General features: G+C 38.0%; 2 protein-coding genes across 2 annotated transcripts; both read right to left on the bottom strand.

Annotated features, from left to right (window-relative positions):
* Positions 1 to 1,211: 1,211 nt before the first annotated feature.
* On the bottom strand, positions 1,212 to 8,789 carry LOC114523417 (guanylate cyclase soluble subunit beta-1-like). The gene is made up of 9 exons (XM_028544322.1): positions 8,389 to 8,789; positions 6,806 to 6,879; positions 6,411 to 6,511; positions 5,244 to 5,542; positions 4,563 to 5,028; positions 3,671 to 4,146; positions 3,213 to 3,353; positions 2,720 to 2,874; positions 1,212 to 1,893 (listed from the first exon to the last, which is right to left on the bottom strand). The coding sequence occupies exons 1-9, from the start codon at positions 8,389 to 8,391 to the stop codon at positions 1,632 to 1,634; spliced, it is 1,977 nt and encodes a 658-aa protein (XP_028400123.1). The 5' UTR covers positions 8,392 to 8,789; the 3' UTR covers positions 1,212 to 1,631.
* Positions 8,790 to 9,971: 1,182 nt separating this feature from the next.
* On the bottom strand, positions 9,972 to 19,066 carry LOC114523516 (guanylate cyclase soluble subunit beta-1-like). The gene is made up of 7 exons (XM_028544470.1): positions 18,693 to 19,066; positions 18,200 to 18,306; positions 13,330 to 14,184; positions 12,078 to 12,466; positions 11,720 to 11,860; positions 11,103 to 11,257; positions 9,972 to 10,490 (listed from the first exon to the last, which is right to left on the bottom strand). The coding sequence occupies exons 1-7, from the start codon at positions 18,767 to 18,769 to the stop codon at positions 10,286 to 10,288; spliced, it is 1,929 nt and encodes a 642-aa protein (XP_028400271.1). The 5' UTR covers positions 18,770 to 19,066; the 3' UTR covers positions 9,972 to 10,285.
* Positions 19,067 to 19,126: the final 60 nt, after the last annotated feature.

A 19,126-nucleotide genomic window follows, 5' to 3' on the forward strand; every position in this document is an offset into this window, starting at 1 on the left:
GAAAAGTTGAGTTATAAGAAGATGTTTAAGGTTATAAATCTGAATAAAAATAAACCTTTTTGTTAAAAAAAATGAGTTTCAAGTAATACATTTTGCCGTTTTCTTTTATCAAATTATAATCGACAAAAGAGAGTACGAGTATGAAAGTATAATGATTGTAGCTGCATGTATGATGTATGCGTTATATACATGTGCAGAGCGTAACAACTACTCTGCATACACGTCAGGGCACTAAAAAACACGTGTTTTATATAGCGCCTTGCAGGCTGTTCCATTTACTGTTCGGAGTACTCCAGATTTCATGAGCAGTAATGGAGTGGAACAGAACACTGTCACGCGAGAGTTCGGAACTGTTCTGATTACCCCTAGTTTTTAAGAATTGTTTTTAAGTAGGGGCAGCAAGAACACAACACGTGACACGTACAATTTTCACGTGTTTGAAAGTGGTGGTAACAGATGTGTTTAGCCGTGATATTATGTTGGCCTTATTTTAATATATATATATATATATATATATAATATTATATATATATATATATATATATATATAAATATATAATATATATATATATATATATATATATATATATATATATATATATATATATTATATCTGGAATGATAACTGTGGCAGATTTAGATTGCATTCGTCATCATATCGGACATAGTCTCCTGCGCGGTTATTACTCATTAGTTGTTTGTGATCTCCGAGTGCATTTCAGCGTATAAATGCCTGTTAACGGCCTGTTATACCGATACCTGATTGTACAAAAGATCTAAAATAGGGCTAGCATCTACAGGGCGGCAACACGTACAAAGAAATCGTACAAACCATCTGGTATCATTCCAGAGTGGTTGAACGCATATATGTAATAGACTGAACACTGTTTCAGAACAATGTGTGCATTCCATTACACAAACTTCTCGCACATAGTGTCCTGAATCATTCAGAACAGTAAATGGAGCAGCCCTCTGATCGCGCCTCTACAAGCACACCCAAACGCTCGCTGTTCTCAGCCGCAGATCTTAATGGTATGCAATAATTTATGCTTTTCAACTGATGATACGGGGCTGACTAGCGTCCTTAATCTGCGCCAGAAATATAGACACTATACAGCCAATACTTGGGCACCACGTGATATCCGTCAGTGAAAAGTTGCGGGATCTAGAGCTGGCAAGAAAGCAATCGTTCTTGACAACAATTGTAATGACAAAGACACGAGGTGACCGTTTCTATTTCATCAAGGACACGAGTTCGAGGGCACAAAACTGGTTGACCATAACACTGACGTTTCACAAAATCATTACTACATCAAAATAGCCTTTATTCAGGCAATGCATTCGGGTCTTTAGTAGTGGAATAATGCTATATGATAGGTATATTTTAAACGAACGACATAATTGCTGCACGATTTTACCTTACCACGCGCATCTCATTCTGGTCGCTGTTTTTATCTGATTGTGGTTAAAAAGTGAATCAGAGTGATGTATTCTTTTTTAATTATTTACAAGCATGCATATATGAATCACAATTTTGCAATAGTAAAATGATAAAACGCGGCAACACGTTAGAACAGATATGTTTGAAATACACAGTATTTTCCAAGACGCGTACAGAGCGTTTCTAAAATCTATGCAACGTGGTTTTTAACATCAAACATCATAGACATAGGACACCCTGGCGAGTTCTTGACATCACGTTGACTGACTGCCGGTGATGCGGAGAACGGACCCCTGATATTGAAATTTCGCAAAACCGAACGAACGCGTGGGCGGGAACAGTTGCGGGTTAAATAATACACCGTCATTGGTTCATCTCGGCCTTTCATTTTGACAGGTCCACGTAAGTCGAAGTCAAAACTAGGATCCATGCTACCTGGTTCTTGGAGACATCTATTAAATATACATGTCTGTGGATTAAACCCGGCGCACGTATTTCGGATTAAACAATCAGGGACAGTGCAAGCTAGACTCTCTCAACGACACAATAGTACAGGGGCCGGTTGGATCAAGCCCGTTTTGCTTAAACGGTGGATACGTTCAAAATAGAAAGTAAGTCTACCGTTTTATTCAAAGATACTATTTACAACTTAAGTAAAAAATACTGTTTACAACCAACCTCGTTCCCAGGGAATTTTACATTGATTCTGGGTTTGGGTAAAAGGCCCTGGGATCAGCCAGCCGTTTCTGACTTCTGATTGGTTAAATGATTTATCCTAATTTATGTGTAATTAGCGCAATATTTTTTAATAAACGGGGGTGCGTTCAAAAGGTGCGGTAAATGGCAGAAAACAAGACTCCAACAACCTCGTTCCCAGGGAATTTTACCTTGATTCTGTTAATTCATGCTTATTCAAAATACCCACGAAATGTGGGTAGTTTGAACGGCCGATCCCAGGGCCTTTCCTCTTCTCTCCTCCCCCCAGCCTCAACCGTCACCATAAAGTCCCACAAGGCTCTGTGAGCGAGGTTGGGTTTACAACTACATATTGAGTGCATAATACTAAAGTTGACTCAAGAGAGATGTAAAGTGTTATTTAACTTTAGACTTATCCACCGTTTAAGTTAAACGGGCTTGATACAACAGTTAAAAAATGTAAACAAAGCCGTCAAAGCGTTTGTTTGCTTTACGACTGGACAACATCTTAAAAAATGACATTTTTTCGGGACATCATATTTTTACATGAACGGCAATGATTTCAACTACGTATATACTGACCTGTACGTGTATTCACTAATATTGATCTTGCCGCTTGTACCAGTAGTTTCAGTTCGGCTGGTCAGGTTCACTGTGTTGCCAAACAAACAAAAACGTGGCATCACCTGACCAACAACACCAGCAACGACCTCACCGGAATGAATACCAATTGTAATCTGTCAATTGTGAACAATACATGATATGTAATAAACAACACCCAAATCGTGACAACTTGTGTTCATAACGATGCGAAGGACCACAGAAGCATTCCTGGGGCGAGTGTATGGTTACATAGCTACACGAGCTGAATGACCAAACTGCGGTTATTTTGTCCATCTCACTTGCTTCCCATGACGGCACGAGACCGTTCAAGCTTTCTTTATCTTAAGGGCTCAAAAACTAGGTTTACGAACTGAAAGCTATGCTGACAGTTAAAAAGCCACTTCGGGTGAAGCCTGTGAAAATTTAATAAGTGGTGGTAGTTTCGAGTGGATAAAACTCGGTTTAAACTTACCTGTATTTTTCTTTCCTGACTATTGATCTCTTGCACTATTTCCATCATATCTAACGCCATGTTACATATTTTTCGGGCATGGTCATTGCATCTTTCCGGCAAACCACTGACTGCCATGTACATATCTCCTACAGTCTCGACCTATTATAAAAAGCTCTTATAAGATATACCCGTAAGCATACCGGGTACATTTAAATTTCCAAAACGATTTCATAATTGTTCACCGGCGCTATAACTCGGCCTAGGGTATAATCTGTTAAAACTTTTTAACAGCAAGTGCATTCCTGTGGATTTTTACTAATAGGAGTAACTTATAACTTATTTTCTGCGTAGTTTGAAACAGATGGATATGCCGAAATAAGTTGCTCAAAGAAGATAGTTAAGATTAATAAAGAGCCTGGGTTCGTAAGCGTATATACGTGAAAATTTTTATGTGCAAAAATTCCATAAAACCTTACCTTGTAAACATCGTTGATGCGTGGATCAAGTAAAACATCGAAACTAGTATACACATCGTTCAATAACTGAACAATTTCGAGAGGTGAAGAGCTCTTGCAGAAATCAGCAAATCCAACGATTGCACTGAAGAGAATGGTAACCATTTCGTACTTCTCTGCAGGTACCGGCCGCTTATGTCTCAGTTCATTTGCGACAGACGACGGAAGAACAGAGTAGAGCAATTGATCAGTAAGTTGTTTTTCGGCCTCCAACTCTTTGTGAGTCTGTTTGAGGTAGTCTGTCAGCACTTCCAGACGTTGGGTAAGTTTGTACTCAGCAGCAAACTGCTCAGACAAGAGTATCAACTGCCTGGTTGAATCGTGTATTGGAATGTCACTCACGAACAACCCCTTCGCCTGCAGATCATCCAAGTCAAGTACACTTGGAGAGCATAAGTACAACACCAAGTCTGATTCTTCTATGTAAAGCATCTGACCTGCAAAAATATATTAGTATTCATCATTGAAATTTGACACAATCTGAAATTCCTTAGAACATCAAGAATAGAGGTATGGTTGTCTTTGAAGCTAAGGCCCGTTGCAGATGTCGAACTTTTTATGTGCCAAAGCTAAATGTTGTTTAAGAAATTAAAAAATGTTTTGGCAAGAGAATACCTCTGAGCTCCCCAGTCAACAATAAACACAACTCACAAGTGCTTCATTGCCTCTTATTACTTAGATATTTAGCCTTGTTAGGACCTATATAGTCTTCATGTTGAAACGAGAATCCCCTGGAAAAAACCTTCGCTTTCTCGAAACAGAATGAAATTCAAATCATTCCAGCTACACGCAAGACATCAATATGTAGTCGTTAAAAAACTACATAATCTATGTATACTGAACTCCTTCATACCTTTAAGTCGAAGGTTAACATATTCTTCTCCATTGCTTCCTTTGCGTTGCGGTGATCCTGGTACTTCATTTTCTTCATCCACCACAAGTACGCCTTGCCTGGTCTTCATCACAAAAACCGTATTGATATGTGCCAAGACGGAGTCCACTGTAAACTCGATCTGAGGTCGAACACATTGAAACAGATCGCCAAAATTGACATCCTCCACACTCAGCTGCGGTAAAACTCTGCATACGGAATCCCCAGCTTGAATGACCATCAGGTTGCGATCAAAGATGACATGAAATGGAAAAGCTTTACAAAACGACATTGGTGAAATCTTCGGCTCTAAGTTAAGTTGACCGCCCATTGTAAGGTCAGCTTCGTCCAGGTTCATTTCCGAGGTATCTCCACTTCTGATTTCTCTGATTGCGAGTTGAACATGGTCATTTTCTTCGTCTTTCGTCTGTAGTATTTCCACGGACACCTGTAAGTGAGATTTAATATCTTCAGTATCACCGTTGTTGCAATATTCTTTTGCAGTGTATTGGAAGATGTGTTGTTTAACTCGTTATGAAACTGATAGAAAAATTTGTTCCATCATTTAATGAAATTCGTCGCTATTGATGATCAATGCTGGTATAGTCAGAATGAAAAAAGAAAGGCATTTTGTATACACGCGTCACTTGCTGACCAACTTACTTCAGTATTTAGAAGTTTCCTCGCGACAGTCTTGACAATACCCAGTACAATATGTTCCAGACCATCTCTCACTGAGTAGTAGTGCAGGATTATCGCGCCATTTTGGTTTGTCACTCTGAAAGATGGCGCCCTCATACCGGGGTAGATACTGCCAAGATGATCATGCAATGCATCAAGGTTGCATAGGAACTCGCTGAGCTTTCCCCCAAGAACATGCAAGATTCTGTCATAGCCTGATTCTTCACAGAAGTCGAAGAAAGTCTCACCGAACATTTCTAGAATTTTCGTAGCCGGCACACCTGTACGCGAACAAAAGCATTTAAGCGGAAGCCCCATATTTTAGTTTTTTCACTTTTATTTATAGCAGGAATAACTATCGCAGGAGTAAGTATACGAAGCTGAAAGTGTTGGAAAACGTATTCGGTATGGAAATTTCAATTCATGCTTTATCGAAAGGAGAGGTACTTGAAAACAAAATGCCACGCTAGGATTTCGCAATCAAAGATGGCTGTCTTGTTATAATGGAATTAAGACGGGCAGAAACTCCGTACTGTTATCACAATTTTTTCATAATTTTTTCTTACCCCGAACAAGTTCCCCAATATTGTCATTTTCGGTAGCCGATTAGCTACTTTCTAACCAGTTTATATGTTGCAAGTAGCTAACGCGTTGCTGAAATTACATTGTTGGGAACCTGTTCAGGGTAAGATAAAAATATGAAAAAATTTTCATAACTATACTGAGTTTGCTATATTTGTTTAATTTCAAATTTTGTCTCGTGCTTTATAATAACAAGGCAGCCATTTGCATCTTTGATTGCGAAATCCTGGCGTGTTTGTAATCAATGCCTTGAATTTCTGATGATGCTGCTATGCAAATTTATACTTTTATTTTAAAAATTCATTGTTAAACAGTATTATAAAGACCCTAGACAGGAGAAAGTCTTACAAAAGACGCGAATATCTTATAGCGACAAAGGCTGTAGGTCGAAATATTCACGATCCCTCTCCCTCTAAAAAAGGTCACGGTGTGCATGCACACTGGCCCCGCTGCCCGTACGGATGATTTTCGAGGTATGACGGTTGTGATGTTTTCTTCATACTTCATGCTTTGTAGAGGTACCACGGCATTTTTATCATAGATATTACCAAATAAAAAGCTATATACCTAAAACTTCCGTCGCCGCTGCAACCAGGTCGTACGTTTTGAAATCATCGTAGACAATTCGTACAAGAAATCTTCCTTCCAATTTAAGCCCGGCTTTTTTTCTATAAATTGCAATGAATATTGAGAGCCATTGATTTTTCGGTGCAAACTGGCATGTGTAAACTCACTCTCTGTTAAATAAAGCCTTTATTTATTGAATCATCATGCATTCTTCCTTTAGCATCAGTTGTACACTAGTTAAAATTTGTTTAAATGCAAAATGGGATTTAATGTATCATAAAAATTTACAATTTACAATCATATATACTATACCCTCAACAACTACTGGTAGCACAACTATCAAGAAAAACACTTTGTTTTCTATTCTAGTTACGGACAACACAATATATGCATACTTGATTTCCTCCCACTTTTCCTGGCCATATCTTCTCAGGACCAGCAACTCCAATGCATGATTCACAAAACCATACTGGGGAAAAAGGGAAATTATGTAATATACTAAATGAGTGTAAATCTCCTGACAAAGGTCGGTAAGTACAAAACATGTACGAGAAGTATTTTTGTCTCATTAAATAATAGGCAGTTCTTATGCCTGATCGCAGACTACGGCTGAAGGCGATTGTTTCTATAGTTTCTAACGTCAGTTAAGCGTCCGGTCCAGCGACGGCCTGGGGCCGGTTATATAAAACTCTTTAACTACACTGACTTTGCATAGTTAAATCCTATTCTGTTCTTAACTACAGAATACAGCTAAAAGTTAACTAGTCTTTTATACAACTGGCCCCTGATGCTTATTCAATTTTAACTCAGGAGAATTATCGAATCATACGCCGTTCCATTCCTGATGGAGTCGACTCGATGTGTCGACTATAATCATTTGATGATAGTCGAAACATTTTTCTCGACCGTTCCTGGCTTAAAATTGAGAAAAGAAATTCCATCCTTATAACCTTCACAAATTATCCTAGATCGTGTGAAGTGCCATTAATCTAGGCTTATATGGCCGGTTTACATGCGTGAAATGAGTAAAAAATAAGGGGAATTCACTATATGTTTATTCAGTGACTACATAATATAAAACTCTGTGCACGATTTTTCGGAACACAAAGGCGGCTAGACTATTATTATCATTACATGTATAGGGCAATATAAAACACCATCTACAAACCTGAAGATATATTTATGAGTTTGAAGGTAAGTGAAAATTAAAAAGGCAGGTCATGAAACACCTGCTAATGAGATTTTTGTTATGCAGAGCAGCCCACAACAGGGAAATATACTCAATAACACATCAGCAACAAAAATGTATTCTGAAATGAAGACCTCTAGGATGTCGAGGCATTTCCGTGGCTACCACGATGAGCCTGGGAATGAAGGCTGCATGGCCTTTCGCTGTATACGGCTGTATAGCGACTTGCATGCAGGGCCGGTCGTCTCAATATTACGGGATATCCAGTGTTATTGATACTTTTTAAACAGCTGTATAGTCCTATAGCAACAATGTTTGTAATTGGATCTGATTCGAAGTTTCTTAGCACGGTTTGAAGTTATTCCGGTTCGGTTAAATGTGTAATTTCTGATCGACGGCTCAAAACAGTGAGACGACCATTACGACTTTACTCTTGTTGCTGGCTTCTGGAATTTATCTCTGTGGACTGTAGTTATGTTACGCATCGAAATTTTTCTTATACTTTATAGACATAGTACAGTATATTTGCATATGTACACAGTAATTTTACATTAGTCGACATACATCTCACTATAATGCAATACAGCATATCAGCAAATGTACACATTGACGACAATTTTACCTGTTTCTAGCACCCCCGAAGTTATTTTCTTAACACGTTAGAAAAAAACGTCTGCATCAGCAGGGAGACGGTTAAGCAATATACGCCATATTGCTGTATCTATAAACTACACAATATTCAAGCGCGGTCAAATATATATCTCACTTTCGTTTCTATTGTGCACTTACCATATCTCAAATAATCACAAACAGCCGCGAAGTAAAGACTAAAGTGATCCAAGTGCGATTGACAAACACTAGCGGAAGATACCTTCCTTGACAAAGCAGCTGGTTAGATAGGGAAACATATTCGTCGTGCAATGAAGAAACAGCTCTGAATGTCATTAACTCTCAGCTGCGGTGTCCGTATATTAAAGAAGAGTGAACATGCATACGGCTTTTGACAATGCTAATTATTATCCCAATCACGAAGGCCAATCACCTTTGATCTTTTATTAATCAAAAGATTACGGCAAAAATGAGTGGGCATTCGCCAGTAAAATTTTATTTTTAATCAAGTCTCTGTGCTCGTTCGCGGATTCAGTTATGGGCTTGAAAAAGCAAGAAGTCCGAATCGCTGATGTCGTAAGCTTTAGAGTGGTCGTCGCTGTTTAATGTAAAAAGGACAAATGAACTGCCTGCTTTATTTGTGCTCAAATATGACAGCTTATTTGAATTTTGAAGCAAATTAATTTTGTCCATCATTACTTTAGTTGCCATGGTAGTTTTCGGTATCTCCAATTAAATATTCATTATATTTTTGCAACTAATCTTAGCTCGCGATAGCTTTATACATTGGGTAGTCAATGCTGCCTATATATATATATATATATATATATATATATATATATATATATATATATATATATATATATATATATATATATATATATATATATATATATATATATATATATATATATATATATATATATATTCTACGCGATCTACATTTTGAAATAAGTGATTTCAGAAACATAGTGTAAAATTGTGAAACATGGTTAATAGTTCTGATTGACCGCTTCTATCAGTGGACTAAATGAACGGTTTAACATTTGCTTTGAGACCAGCTGTGAGCTCTGATTTACTTTTAGACTAGAACAATGGCTGAGGGGGGTTTTTGGCAGTACCATATTCGAAGAAGAATCGAGGACTAGTACCAATCCCTAATTCATTTCATCGTTCGCTGTTTCGATAAAACGATGACAAAAATGCAGTGACAATGGTCTTTCAATTCAGTTTTGAGTTGGCTTCAAAGATAGAGTTATCGTTGTTTATATATAGCGTTCGCTGCTTGAGATTCTACCGCGGTAACAAATACAGTTTGAGGAGTGTTTTCATTAAGTGAACGGCGATGGCTATATTGGCTAATAAATACTGATGCAACAAATAGAGCTTCGTTGGTTTTTTAAATTTACGTCTTTGGTCTTTTTGTTACCACTCTGTCTGACTGTCTCTTCGTATTTTGCAAAATTCTTCGGTGAAGAACTTTATGCCGAACTTCCTTTCAAGTCTAAAGGTTCATATCCATGCGCTTGCGATTTTGTTCGACTCTCGAAAAGAACAAAATACACTTATCTACGGCTTCGTCGGCTTGCTTTCCACAAATCACGCGATTCTACAAGGAGTAGCTGTTGTTATTTCTATAATATCTTTTTCATTGCCGTTCGTTCTCAATGGAAACGACTGTAAGTTTTTTGTGACAATTTTTAACCATCGTTGTACAAACATAGTGCATGTAATCAGAGATATATGTGCCATAGCAGGCTATCCAAAAACGTTGAAAACGATTCGTATTTGCAACTTGGTCTCCTAGAAATAGTTCTAATACTCTCTTTATTTGTATATTTATATTACTAATAGAAAATTACAGTTAAAATCTTACGTATTTACTTTGTAAATAGATGTACCGAAACTCCCTATACACAATCCGAGTAAAATAAGATGATATACTATACAACCGTATAACACAAAACAAGTATATCGCTCCTCTCTTTCCCTCTCTCTATATATAATATATGTTTACAAATAGCGCGTATACTATTTGACATGAATATACGCGTTGTGAATAAATAATACACAAGATCTAACTATTTCTTGGCCTTGCTCGTTGTTTCGCATCCAAGTTTTTAATAAGCACGCGAACCTTTGTATTATTTTCTTCATCTCTGATTTCTCTGGACGAAGTTCGAGTTAGGAAGTAGGTCGTCATTGGTTCCTTCTTACCTTTCATAGTGACAAAACCTCTGCACTCAAACTTTAAACTTGGATCTCTGGGCGATTGAAGGCATCTGGAAGAATCGAGGCGAGCTAGTGGTTAAGGGATTTGTTTGATATAATTTTTGATGGTCAAATGTAAAGATGAAAGCATGACGACTGCAAGTATTTAAACGTAGGAAGATCGAATTCCCAATATACTTTTCATGTGCCGAATCGAATGCAAATGAACTCAAACAAAGACTTTAGCTCATTTAACATAAGGTTCGGCACATGAAAAGTTGGACTTCTGAAACAGGCCTAATTGTAAGCGAAATAGATTAGCAAAGGGTGCATGGTAATGCAATAATCAAGATACTGATCCAGAATGTGGATTGACAACGCACGTATTTTCTATACTGAAAATATATACAGTGGCGTACGGGAGACGATAATTGGGGGGGGGGGTGTCACATATTTATATATTCATGTTGTGCAAGATCAATCTATTTTCAAATCCATTGTCTTTACAGGTCTGTTAACATGAACACATGAATATGTGGCTCCTCCCCCAATTATCATCTCCCGTACGCCACTGTATATATATCAACACTAATGATACATGGACGTACATGGCGGCACAGGTATACCTGCACTCATATTCAGAAAAAGATTACTCTACGTAACATAAAAGCATTTTTGCGTACTTGTATGCGGGCTCGGAAACATTAATCATTCCTTTCTCTCCAGTTGTTTCGGTTCTGCTGGCCAAATTGACGGTATTGCCAAACAGGCAGTAACGAGGTAGTTTCTGACCTACAACGCCTGCAACAACTTCTCCAGAATGAATTCCAATCGTTATCTAGGAATAAATTAGGTACAATGCATTATATTATGCACTAATATAATGCATTTTCCAATGTGTCGAGTGTCATCTATTCTTATCTATTCAAATCTATTCTTAAGATTGTGATGTGTAAAGAAATGTGTATAATTATGATATATTGGGGCTTTTGTTAATCGTGGAACTTATCTAAGTAAGAACGACGGAGGATAAAGTTGCAAGATTTAGTGTGCTGAAAAATTTGACTTTGGAAAACCGTCATGCTTCGCTTTTGGATTGTTTGCACACTAGCTAGCTCGTTGTTCAGCAGGTGACTGACTTTTCAACCTGATCGTGGGTGCAGAAAGTCGATAACGGCCATATTAGAGAATTCCAAACCCAATGCTTGTTCTTTAGAAGCAACCACTGACATTTAATATTTTTATTTCTATATCTACTTTGATGATACTGAATGATACTCGAGGTGATGTGATCTTATACCTTAAAGGGTTGACCTCTGATTAGTATACTATTCGCAGCATCCATCATATCTAACGCCATCTTGGCAATGTGGTGGGCATGCGTATTACATTTCGTTGGCAAACCAGACACAGCCATGTATTTGTCACCAACTGTCTCAACCTGAAATAATACCGAGTAAGAAAGGTTTTCACATGTACAGTTCGGTCAACACGCGGTCTTTGGAATATATTTTAAAACAGTGTAATGTTTGATATGTGATATTTGAGAATTTCTACCTTCCCTTATTACAAGGTTCCACTGCGTAGGAATTCTGGTTCTTAGTGCTTTTTCTAGAGTTGAAAAAAGCCGGAGTGGATAGTAAAATAACATTGGTTACCTTATAGACGTCTTCGAACGTATCCATGAGATTATCGAAGGTAAGATAAACGTTATTGAGCAAACTGACTATCTCCATGGGTTCCGTGATATCACTGCAGTATTGCGAGAAATTCACAATTCCGCTGAAAAGCACGGTTACAACTTCAAATTTCTTCGCTTTAACAGGACGCTTCAGCCTCAGTTCGTTGGCTACGGATGGAGGGAGGATGCTATAAAGAAGTTTGTCAGCCAGTTGCTGCTCCTTCTTTAGCTCCCTTGCCGTTTGTTGAAGTTTGTCCGTGACAATTTGGAGGCGTTGTGTTAGAGCGCATTCGGCATTGCGGTGTTCAGATAGCAGAATCAGATCACGCGTTGCATCGTGGATTGGGATATCGCTTAGGTAAAGCCCTGCAGAAAGGTTGCAAAGTAAGGTTAACTAATCCTCCAGACATGAAGTTTTGGTTGCGATATAGATCTACCGAAAAACAATAATTAAAAAGAGGCAGTGACTGGGGACATGTCTGGTGTCGCAGAGCTCGAAAGCTTTCGTCCAATTGAATAATGCTTTTCCATGCTTTTCAAAGAACGAAGCTATGCTATTTGCTGAAACAGAAATGTATTGTAAAGTTCAGCCAATGAAAATCATTCTTGCGAGGAGCTACGACACTGTCCCGGGGACTGCGCGGCTGGGAGTACCCGAAAGGAAAATTTTGAAACTTACTAGTAGGAGGACAGTGCTATATGCTCCCAAATTAATTAATTACTGAATTACAAATTAATTACTAATATCAATCAATTATCAAACTAAAAATATATTACGGGGCAACTTTTCCGGGCCCTCCATGCTTGCCGATCCCTGAGAGATTCCGCATTCCTGACATTGCCAGGTCATACAGTAGTTTAGATCAGCAGGAAGATCTTCCTAGTTATTGCTCCATTCCACCTGATTACGATTGACCCAAAAATTCACGGAAGAACTTGTCCTAGCAGCAAGTACTACAATTTGACTATTATTTGACGTTGTGCTACCAATTTTGATGGGACCCCATTCTTCGACAATTGTACCGAATCAAGGGAAGTTGTTCGCTGAAAAAACTTACTAGTGTATGGCAGTATGCCTGATAAAAGTGTTTCTGAGGATCAGGGTTTATTACATTCGACACAGTTCGGACGATTTTGCATATAATATAATATAAAATATAATAATAATAATAATAATATAATAATATAAATATTTCTACCCATACAGAAACACTGAAATGCTCATTCACCTTTCTCATTAAGACCATCCAAATTCAGCACCATTGGTGTACAGAGATAGCAGATGCAATCACTTTCCTCCAGGTACAACATTTGACCTTTAAATCTCATCGTAGGTGACTCGATACGCTGCTTGTCATCTTCTGTGACGGTTGACAGTGTAGTAGAATCTAAGATGCCTTCTATGGTCTTCAGCAAAAATACGGAATTGGTTCGCGATAAAATTGCTTCAAATTCATCGCGTACGGGTGGACGTACGATCTCGAATACTTCGCGTAGGACAGTCTTACCAACGACCAGGGTCGGTAGTACCCTCCGCATGGATATCCCGGCTTGAAAGATCACCATATTGCGGTCAAACATGACGTGAAATGGTATCGCCTTACAAAACGTCGCGATGCCTATCGTCGACTTATACGCGGCTACCTGGCAATCCTCCCTTACCATTCTCGACTGTCGACGTCGCGGAAGCAGTTTAATGGCTCCCGTGAAATCTTTTGGCCGCACCAAAAATGTAGTGCACCCCTCATCTTCACTGAAAGAATCAATGGCGACGTCCACTTCACTTTTGTACAGCTGCTTCGCGGCCGCTTTTATCATGCCTATCACCATATACTGCAGCCCATCTCGGATGGAGTAGTAAAACACTGTGACGACATCGCTGCCTTGCTTGGTTTCCACGCGAAATGAAGGAGCCTGCATGCCCGGATAACGGACAAGTAGCTGCTCGTGTAAGTTGTCAAGTCCTGAAAAGAAGTCTTTCAAATTGCCACCAAGGCAGGGTAAGATTTTCTTCCATCCAGACGAGTTGCAGTGCTCGAAGAACTTCTGACCGAATTGTTCCATGAGCTCATTTCGTTTCATACCTAAAATACACGTAACTGCTAAGTAATGTTTACAACAAGAGCCGCGAGTGATTGTATATCCAATACAACACGGCCGCGAGTGCTGTAAACGACTTGTGAAATAAATTTGTAATAAATAAGATTTGAATAGGTAAGCAAATCAGTTACAAACACTAGTGGTTGTATTTTTCTGATACAAAAACTAGTGTTTGTAACTAATTTGTGCATGTGACCTAATTCACGAAATTTGGTTGGGTATAAACAAGATAAGACTGTTTGTTTAAATATGAAAGATCATCTCGCATTAAACTGAACTACATGCAGTTATATATGCTGCTACAGGGTTATGAAATACTGAATTGAATTCCATTGAATTTATTAATAATCTGAATAGCAGCTTACAAGAGCTGAAGTATACAGAATTATTTACAATAAAAATATATTACCTATACATGTTTGGTGAAACAAATTTGAAAAGCACTTATATTCAATACAATATATATTATAGTTTAAATTTTCTAAATGATGCAAGTACGACATGTTATTTCAAAGGTTTATCCCATGCATGCAGAAAGAAGTTTTTAATTAAACGGATTTCGGGGCGATTTGTACTTTATGTTATAAGTTAATCCAAAAGATCCCCCTTCATATTAAGCGTCCTATTGCAGATCAAAAACACTATTCAAGGAGGTTACAGGACGCTGAGGTTTTTTATCAATACAGGAGGAGTGAAAAAAGAGCTAGGAGGTGGACACCATGATAAAACCGACGTGCAAATGCCGGTTGAACTACTCAGCATAGGTACCACTCGAAAAAAACGTTTTACTCTTTATCTACTTTTTTGACCCGTGTATTCTTGATGCATGGTGGAAGTAAATATTAATTTTTTATATTTTATTATTTATTTGTACATCCTCGTCGCCAGGAGGTCGCAGACACGAAAACTGGCAGTGATTTTCATCAGAGCCCTCAAAGTTATTACAATATAAATACTCAATTATACTCATACTGTAGTCTTTACCTCTACAAACATGCCGTATTTTGATCTATCAACACTCCTGGAAATGAATGTGTGAAAATCAAAATGCTAACAGCTGTTTCTATATTATAAGACATATATGCCAGTCAAGTCAGGGAACCCTTTTTTTTTTAATTAAAATAACAAAGAAGCCCTTTGCAAAGGTTACATTATATACTTTATTTGTGGACTTCTAAGGAGGCACGGCATCATGCAAGACTCATATATATATTAGATCATTATTCCCACATAAATGCACGGTGGAAGGTGATCGGGGACCGAACTGAAAAAGACAATTTATAGCTAGGGTTTGCTTTCCCTAAAAATTTCCAACTGAAGACTTTGTCATAGTGCCTTGTAGTTTACGGATTAGGAGAAAGCGTTGGAGAAAATTTATTAATAACATAACCTCTTTGGCTCTTTCTCAATATGTTGGTGCATGCCACGCGTGCAAGGAAATTTACTTCCCTGCGTTGCATGCATGAAAGTTATATCTATCCTCCCCAAGTTAAAAATTGATCAATCACCGAAAATCAGTAATATGCATATCAACGTTATCGTGGAAGATTCAGCTTTAAAAATAGGATATTTCTGCTGATATCTTAAGTACAGAACATGCAGTAATTGAAACCATAATTAAACTATAACAACGAGTTGATGTTCTGTCCAGCAATATCGATGATTTATCACACATCATCGATCGAGTATACCTAACCATTTAACTTTTATGCGATGCTGCAAGGCCAGTTCATGCATGGTAGTCCAATAGTTTTTATCACTTTTTTGTTACGAAACAGCCAGCAAAGTACCAATATAGGGTACACACTGGGAAATCACAACAGACAAGAATGCGATAGCGGTTTCTATTTAAAAGGCGCTGATTGAACAGCGCAAATCTAAACCAATTACGGCATTATCCCGTTCATGCACCTAATCCGCTATCCCTAATTGAGTAAATCGACGGACACTTATTAGGAGAACCTTAAATTAAATTTCAGTATAAAAGATTTTGCAGCAAGCCAATAACATTTATGGGTATAAAATATTGCTTCAACGAAAAAAATCATTATTACATTATACTTTGGGAGATAAGTTCTCTATTTGCGGTCTACCAAATCCCAACTCCCATTTTTGGTTTTAATTATTTGTCCACATAATGAAATTACACCGTGTCCTAGATAGTAAATGTGGTCTGACCCTGAGAATGAAATCACAGTCGAAGCTTTCGCAATGATATCCAATTAAACGCGCGGACAATCTATTTTAGGTGATACGTTTCATTAAATCTTTTCCGTCTCAACACCTTTGAAAGATTTATTAATTTCCACCGAAACCGGAATTTTTGGTAGTCAAGGAAACTTGAACACAAAAATATCTGTCCTGGGATAAACGAGTTCAAGATATCCAACCGAAACGGCTGCTTGAATTGCAAACATAGATTTTCAAACCTGAACCACGGGAGGAGGCTGCGTACGAGCGATTTTCAGGGAACAATGCAAAAATATAAAACACAGCACCGGGACAACAGCATTTTTTTAATAGCTTAGTGTCAACATGGGGCTAGGGTAGAATAATTAAACTTCTCAAACACTAGCTCGAAAACGTACGCAGATGAAATTTGACGAATAAACCGCAGACTAAGTTGCCAAAACCTCATAATTATAGCCAGTGTTTGTGGTTGAACGATAAATTACGAAGAGTTAAAAACGAGCTGGTGCCACTATCCACCGGATAGTGGTTTTTTCAATCGCTTTGAAAATCGCCCGTTGTTTGCTATAACTTTGATCAAATCTTCAAATTCCTAAATCGAGGATCCTCTTTAATATCTTTTGGTTCCAAAGATGAAATTCTATGATCGAGCATTTTGAGGAAAATCACTATCCGATGGATGATAGCGCTATCCAGCCTTCTTACAAACCGGCCCCTGGTGTATACAAAACCAAATACAATTATACATATGAATATTTTGCGTACATTTACACTCATCCTTTTCTAAAAGTCCTTTCATGCTCGAAAGCGTTTTTCACTTTCAGATCTTGAACGAAAGCAAATTTCTGCTGATGTTTAGTCAACAAATATAAGTGAATGCGGGGGGTGGCGTCATGGCGGGATGTAAAAATATTGTAAAATTGAAAATCGTGAGAAAAATCAATTTTGCAAAGCAGACGTGAGGGGATTTTAAAAACCATAAAACGAACTGCATATAGAGATGTGCACACAAAAGAACATATCATGCATATATGACCATAGCCATAGGCCAAACGTCAAAAACGTGCAAATTGCCTCGCAATCATATTAACACCACACGCGTGGCGCTAAGTAATGCCTGTAACGGACCACGTTTTGGATGATAAATTTGACCCTGCAGATGCTTTTGCTATATCTGTATCTCGTTGCCAACGTGTGTTTACCAATTTTTACACGCGGTGGCGCATTTCATGTTATGAAATATATTTTCGTATGCTTCGGACATCCATGGCACACATTGCATGCACACAAATATATCGTAATATTTAAAACTGATATATAGCTATATATAATTGCTGAGTTGAGGGCCTAAACTCCTACGTTGACGTATACTTCATACGTCAATGCTGTTTTTTGATATTCGTTCAAACATACATTTCATTTAGCTCTATCGACAAGATCGGTTTAATTACCGCGCACGCAAGGCCTTTGATTTAATCCCTTGTATTATTGAATGCAAAGCGATACGTTTGCTCAAGTAATAAACGTTATCAAGTTAAATACTTCAGTTCCGTGATTTAGTTCGTGTGTATATATATACCTATACGTGTTTAGTATAAATGCCTTTGACACAACCTTTGGTCCTTGTTCTTGACCTCATTTTATATGCAGATCCATATAGTCATAATAGAGATGCAAATGATGGACACATATATATGGCATGTTTGAATATGTACATTCTTGTTCATTATATATCAACACAAAAAACCGGACTCGTATACGAGACTGACGTGTTAAAACACATTCAATGAGATACTGGTTTTGACTCACCCAACACTTCACATGCGATGCTGACTAGATCTGACAGATCTTGGTCGTTATATATTCGTCTCTCGTCGAAAGAATATATATCATCGCCGCCAATATTTGCTTGGGCACTACACAAAACATAACATATGTCATCTAATAAGGTGAAATCATAAATCACTAAGTGCATAGCATATCCTTATAGTACAGATGATGTGAGGGTCTGAGCTTGAGATTGGTTATTCAACCGATTGGAGCCATTATTGGAGCCATGAAGAGTTTTCAAGTCCGCAAAAGGAATGCTCCGAAGTGCCTAGCAACTTTACAATTCGGTTAGAATACATGCATGTTTATGTACATATATAAGCAATATGGCAAATGTTATTAATAAATACTGGTATAATGTATGCTAGTCTTAAGATTTAAAAAACATTAAAAGGACAAAAGTGCAGCCCATTATTTCAAGCATTCGATCATTTGGCAAATTCTAGCTACACATAATTATACTTCTCCTCACCAAATTTCCTCCCACACTTCAACTCCATAGTCAAGCTCGATAAGCTTCTGAAATGCGTGATTCACAAAGCCATACATTCCCAAAGATGATGCTGTCTGTTCGCGATTAGTTGGTTTCGAAATGCTTACGCATCTGCCTCTCAGACCGGGCAAAATCTCACCGACACCAACCTAACGTGCATCTCTCACTCACTAAACACCGAGCTAGCTCTTGTCAAAGTATAAATAGATAGGAGATTGAAATTTATTCATCATAATATTTACATGATGAGTACATCTGCGTGACGGGTGACGAGTTGCCCATGGAGATAGTGTTGAATATTTGATGGCATTAATACCCATAAAATGGCATTCCGCAGCGGTGTATTTCAGAAGGAGGGGCGTATACTTCAAAATTTAATACCTTTTGCAAAAATCGTCTCCCTCGCAGCCTTT

The sequence above is a fragment of the Dendronephthya gigantea genome, unplaced genomic scaffold (genome assembly GCF_004324835.1).
Source record: "Dendronephthya gigantea isolate DGI-Jeju-01 unplaced genomic scaffold, DenGig_1.0 000027F, whole genome shotgun sequence".
Classification (NCBI taxonomy): domain Eukaryota; kingdom Metazoa; phylum Cnidaria; class Anthozoa; order Malacalcyonacea; family Nephtheidae; genus Dendronephthya; species Dendronephthya gigantea.

Excerpts from the sequence above, each read along its gene's own strand:
- LOC114523516 (XM_028544470.1), bottom strand. The coding sequence starts at position 18,769 with ATGTATGGCTTTGTGAATCACGCATTTCAGAAGCTTATCGAGCTTGAC. Across the intron at positions 12,467-13,329 it reads GGATGGTCTTAATGAGAAAG|GGCTTTACCTAAGCGATATC; the intron begins GTGAATGAGCAT and ends ACCTTTCTGCAG. Across the intron at positions 10,491-11,102 it reads GTTTCCGAGCCCGCATACAA|ATGCCTTCAATCGCCCAGAG; the intron begins GTACGCAAAAAT and ends CGATTCTTCCAG.
- LOC114523417 (XM_028544322.1), bottom strand. Across the intron at positions 4,147-4,562 it reads TGTTAACCTTCGACTTAAAG|GTCAGATGCTTTACATAGAA; the intron begins GTATGAAGGAGT and ends ATATTTTTGCAG. Across the intron at positions 1,894-2,719 it reads ATTAGTGAATACACGTACAG|ATGTCTCCAAGAACCAGGTA; the intron begins GTCAGTATATAC and ends TATATTTAATAG.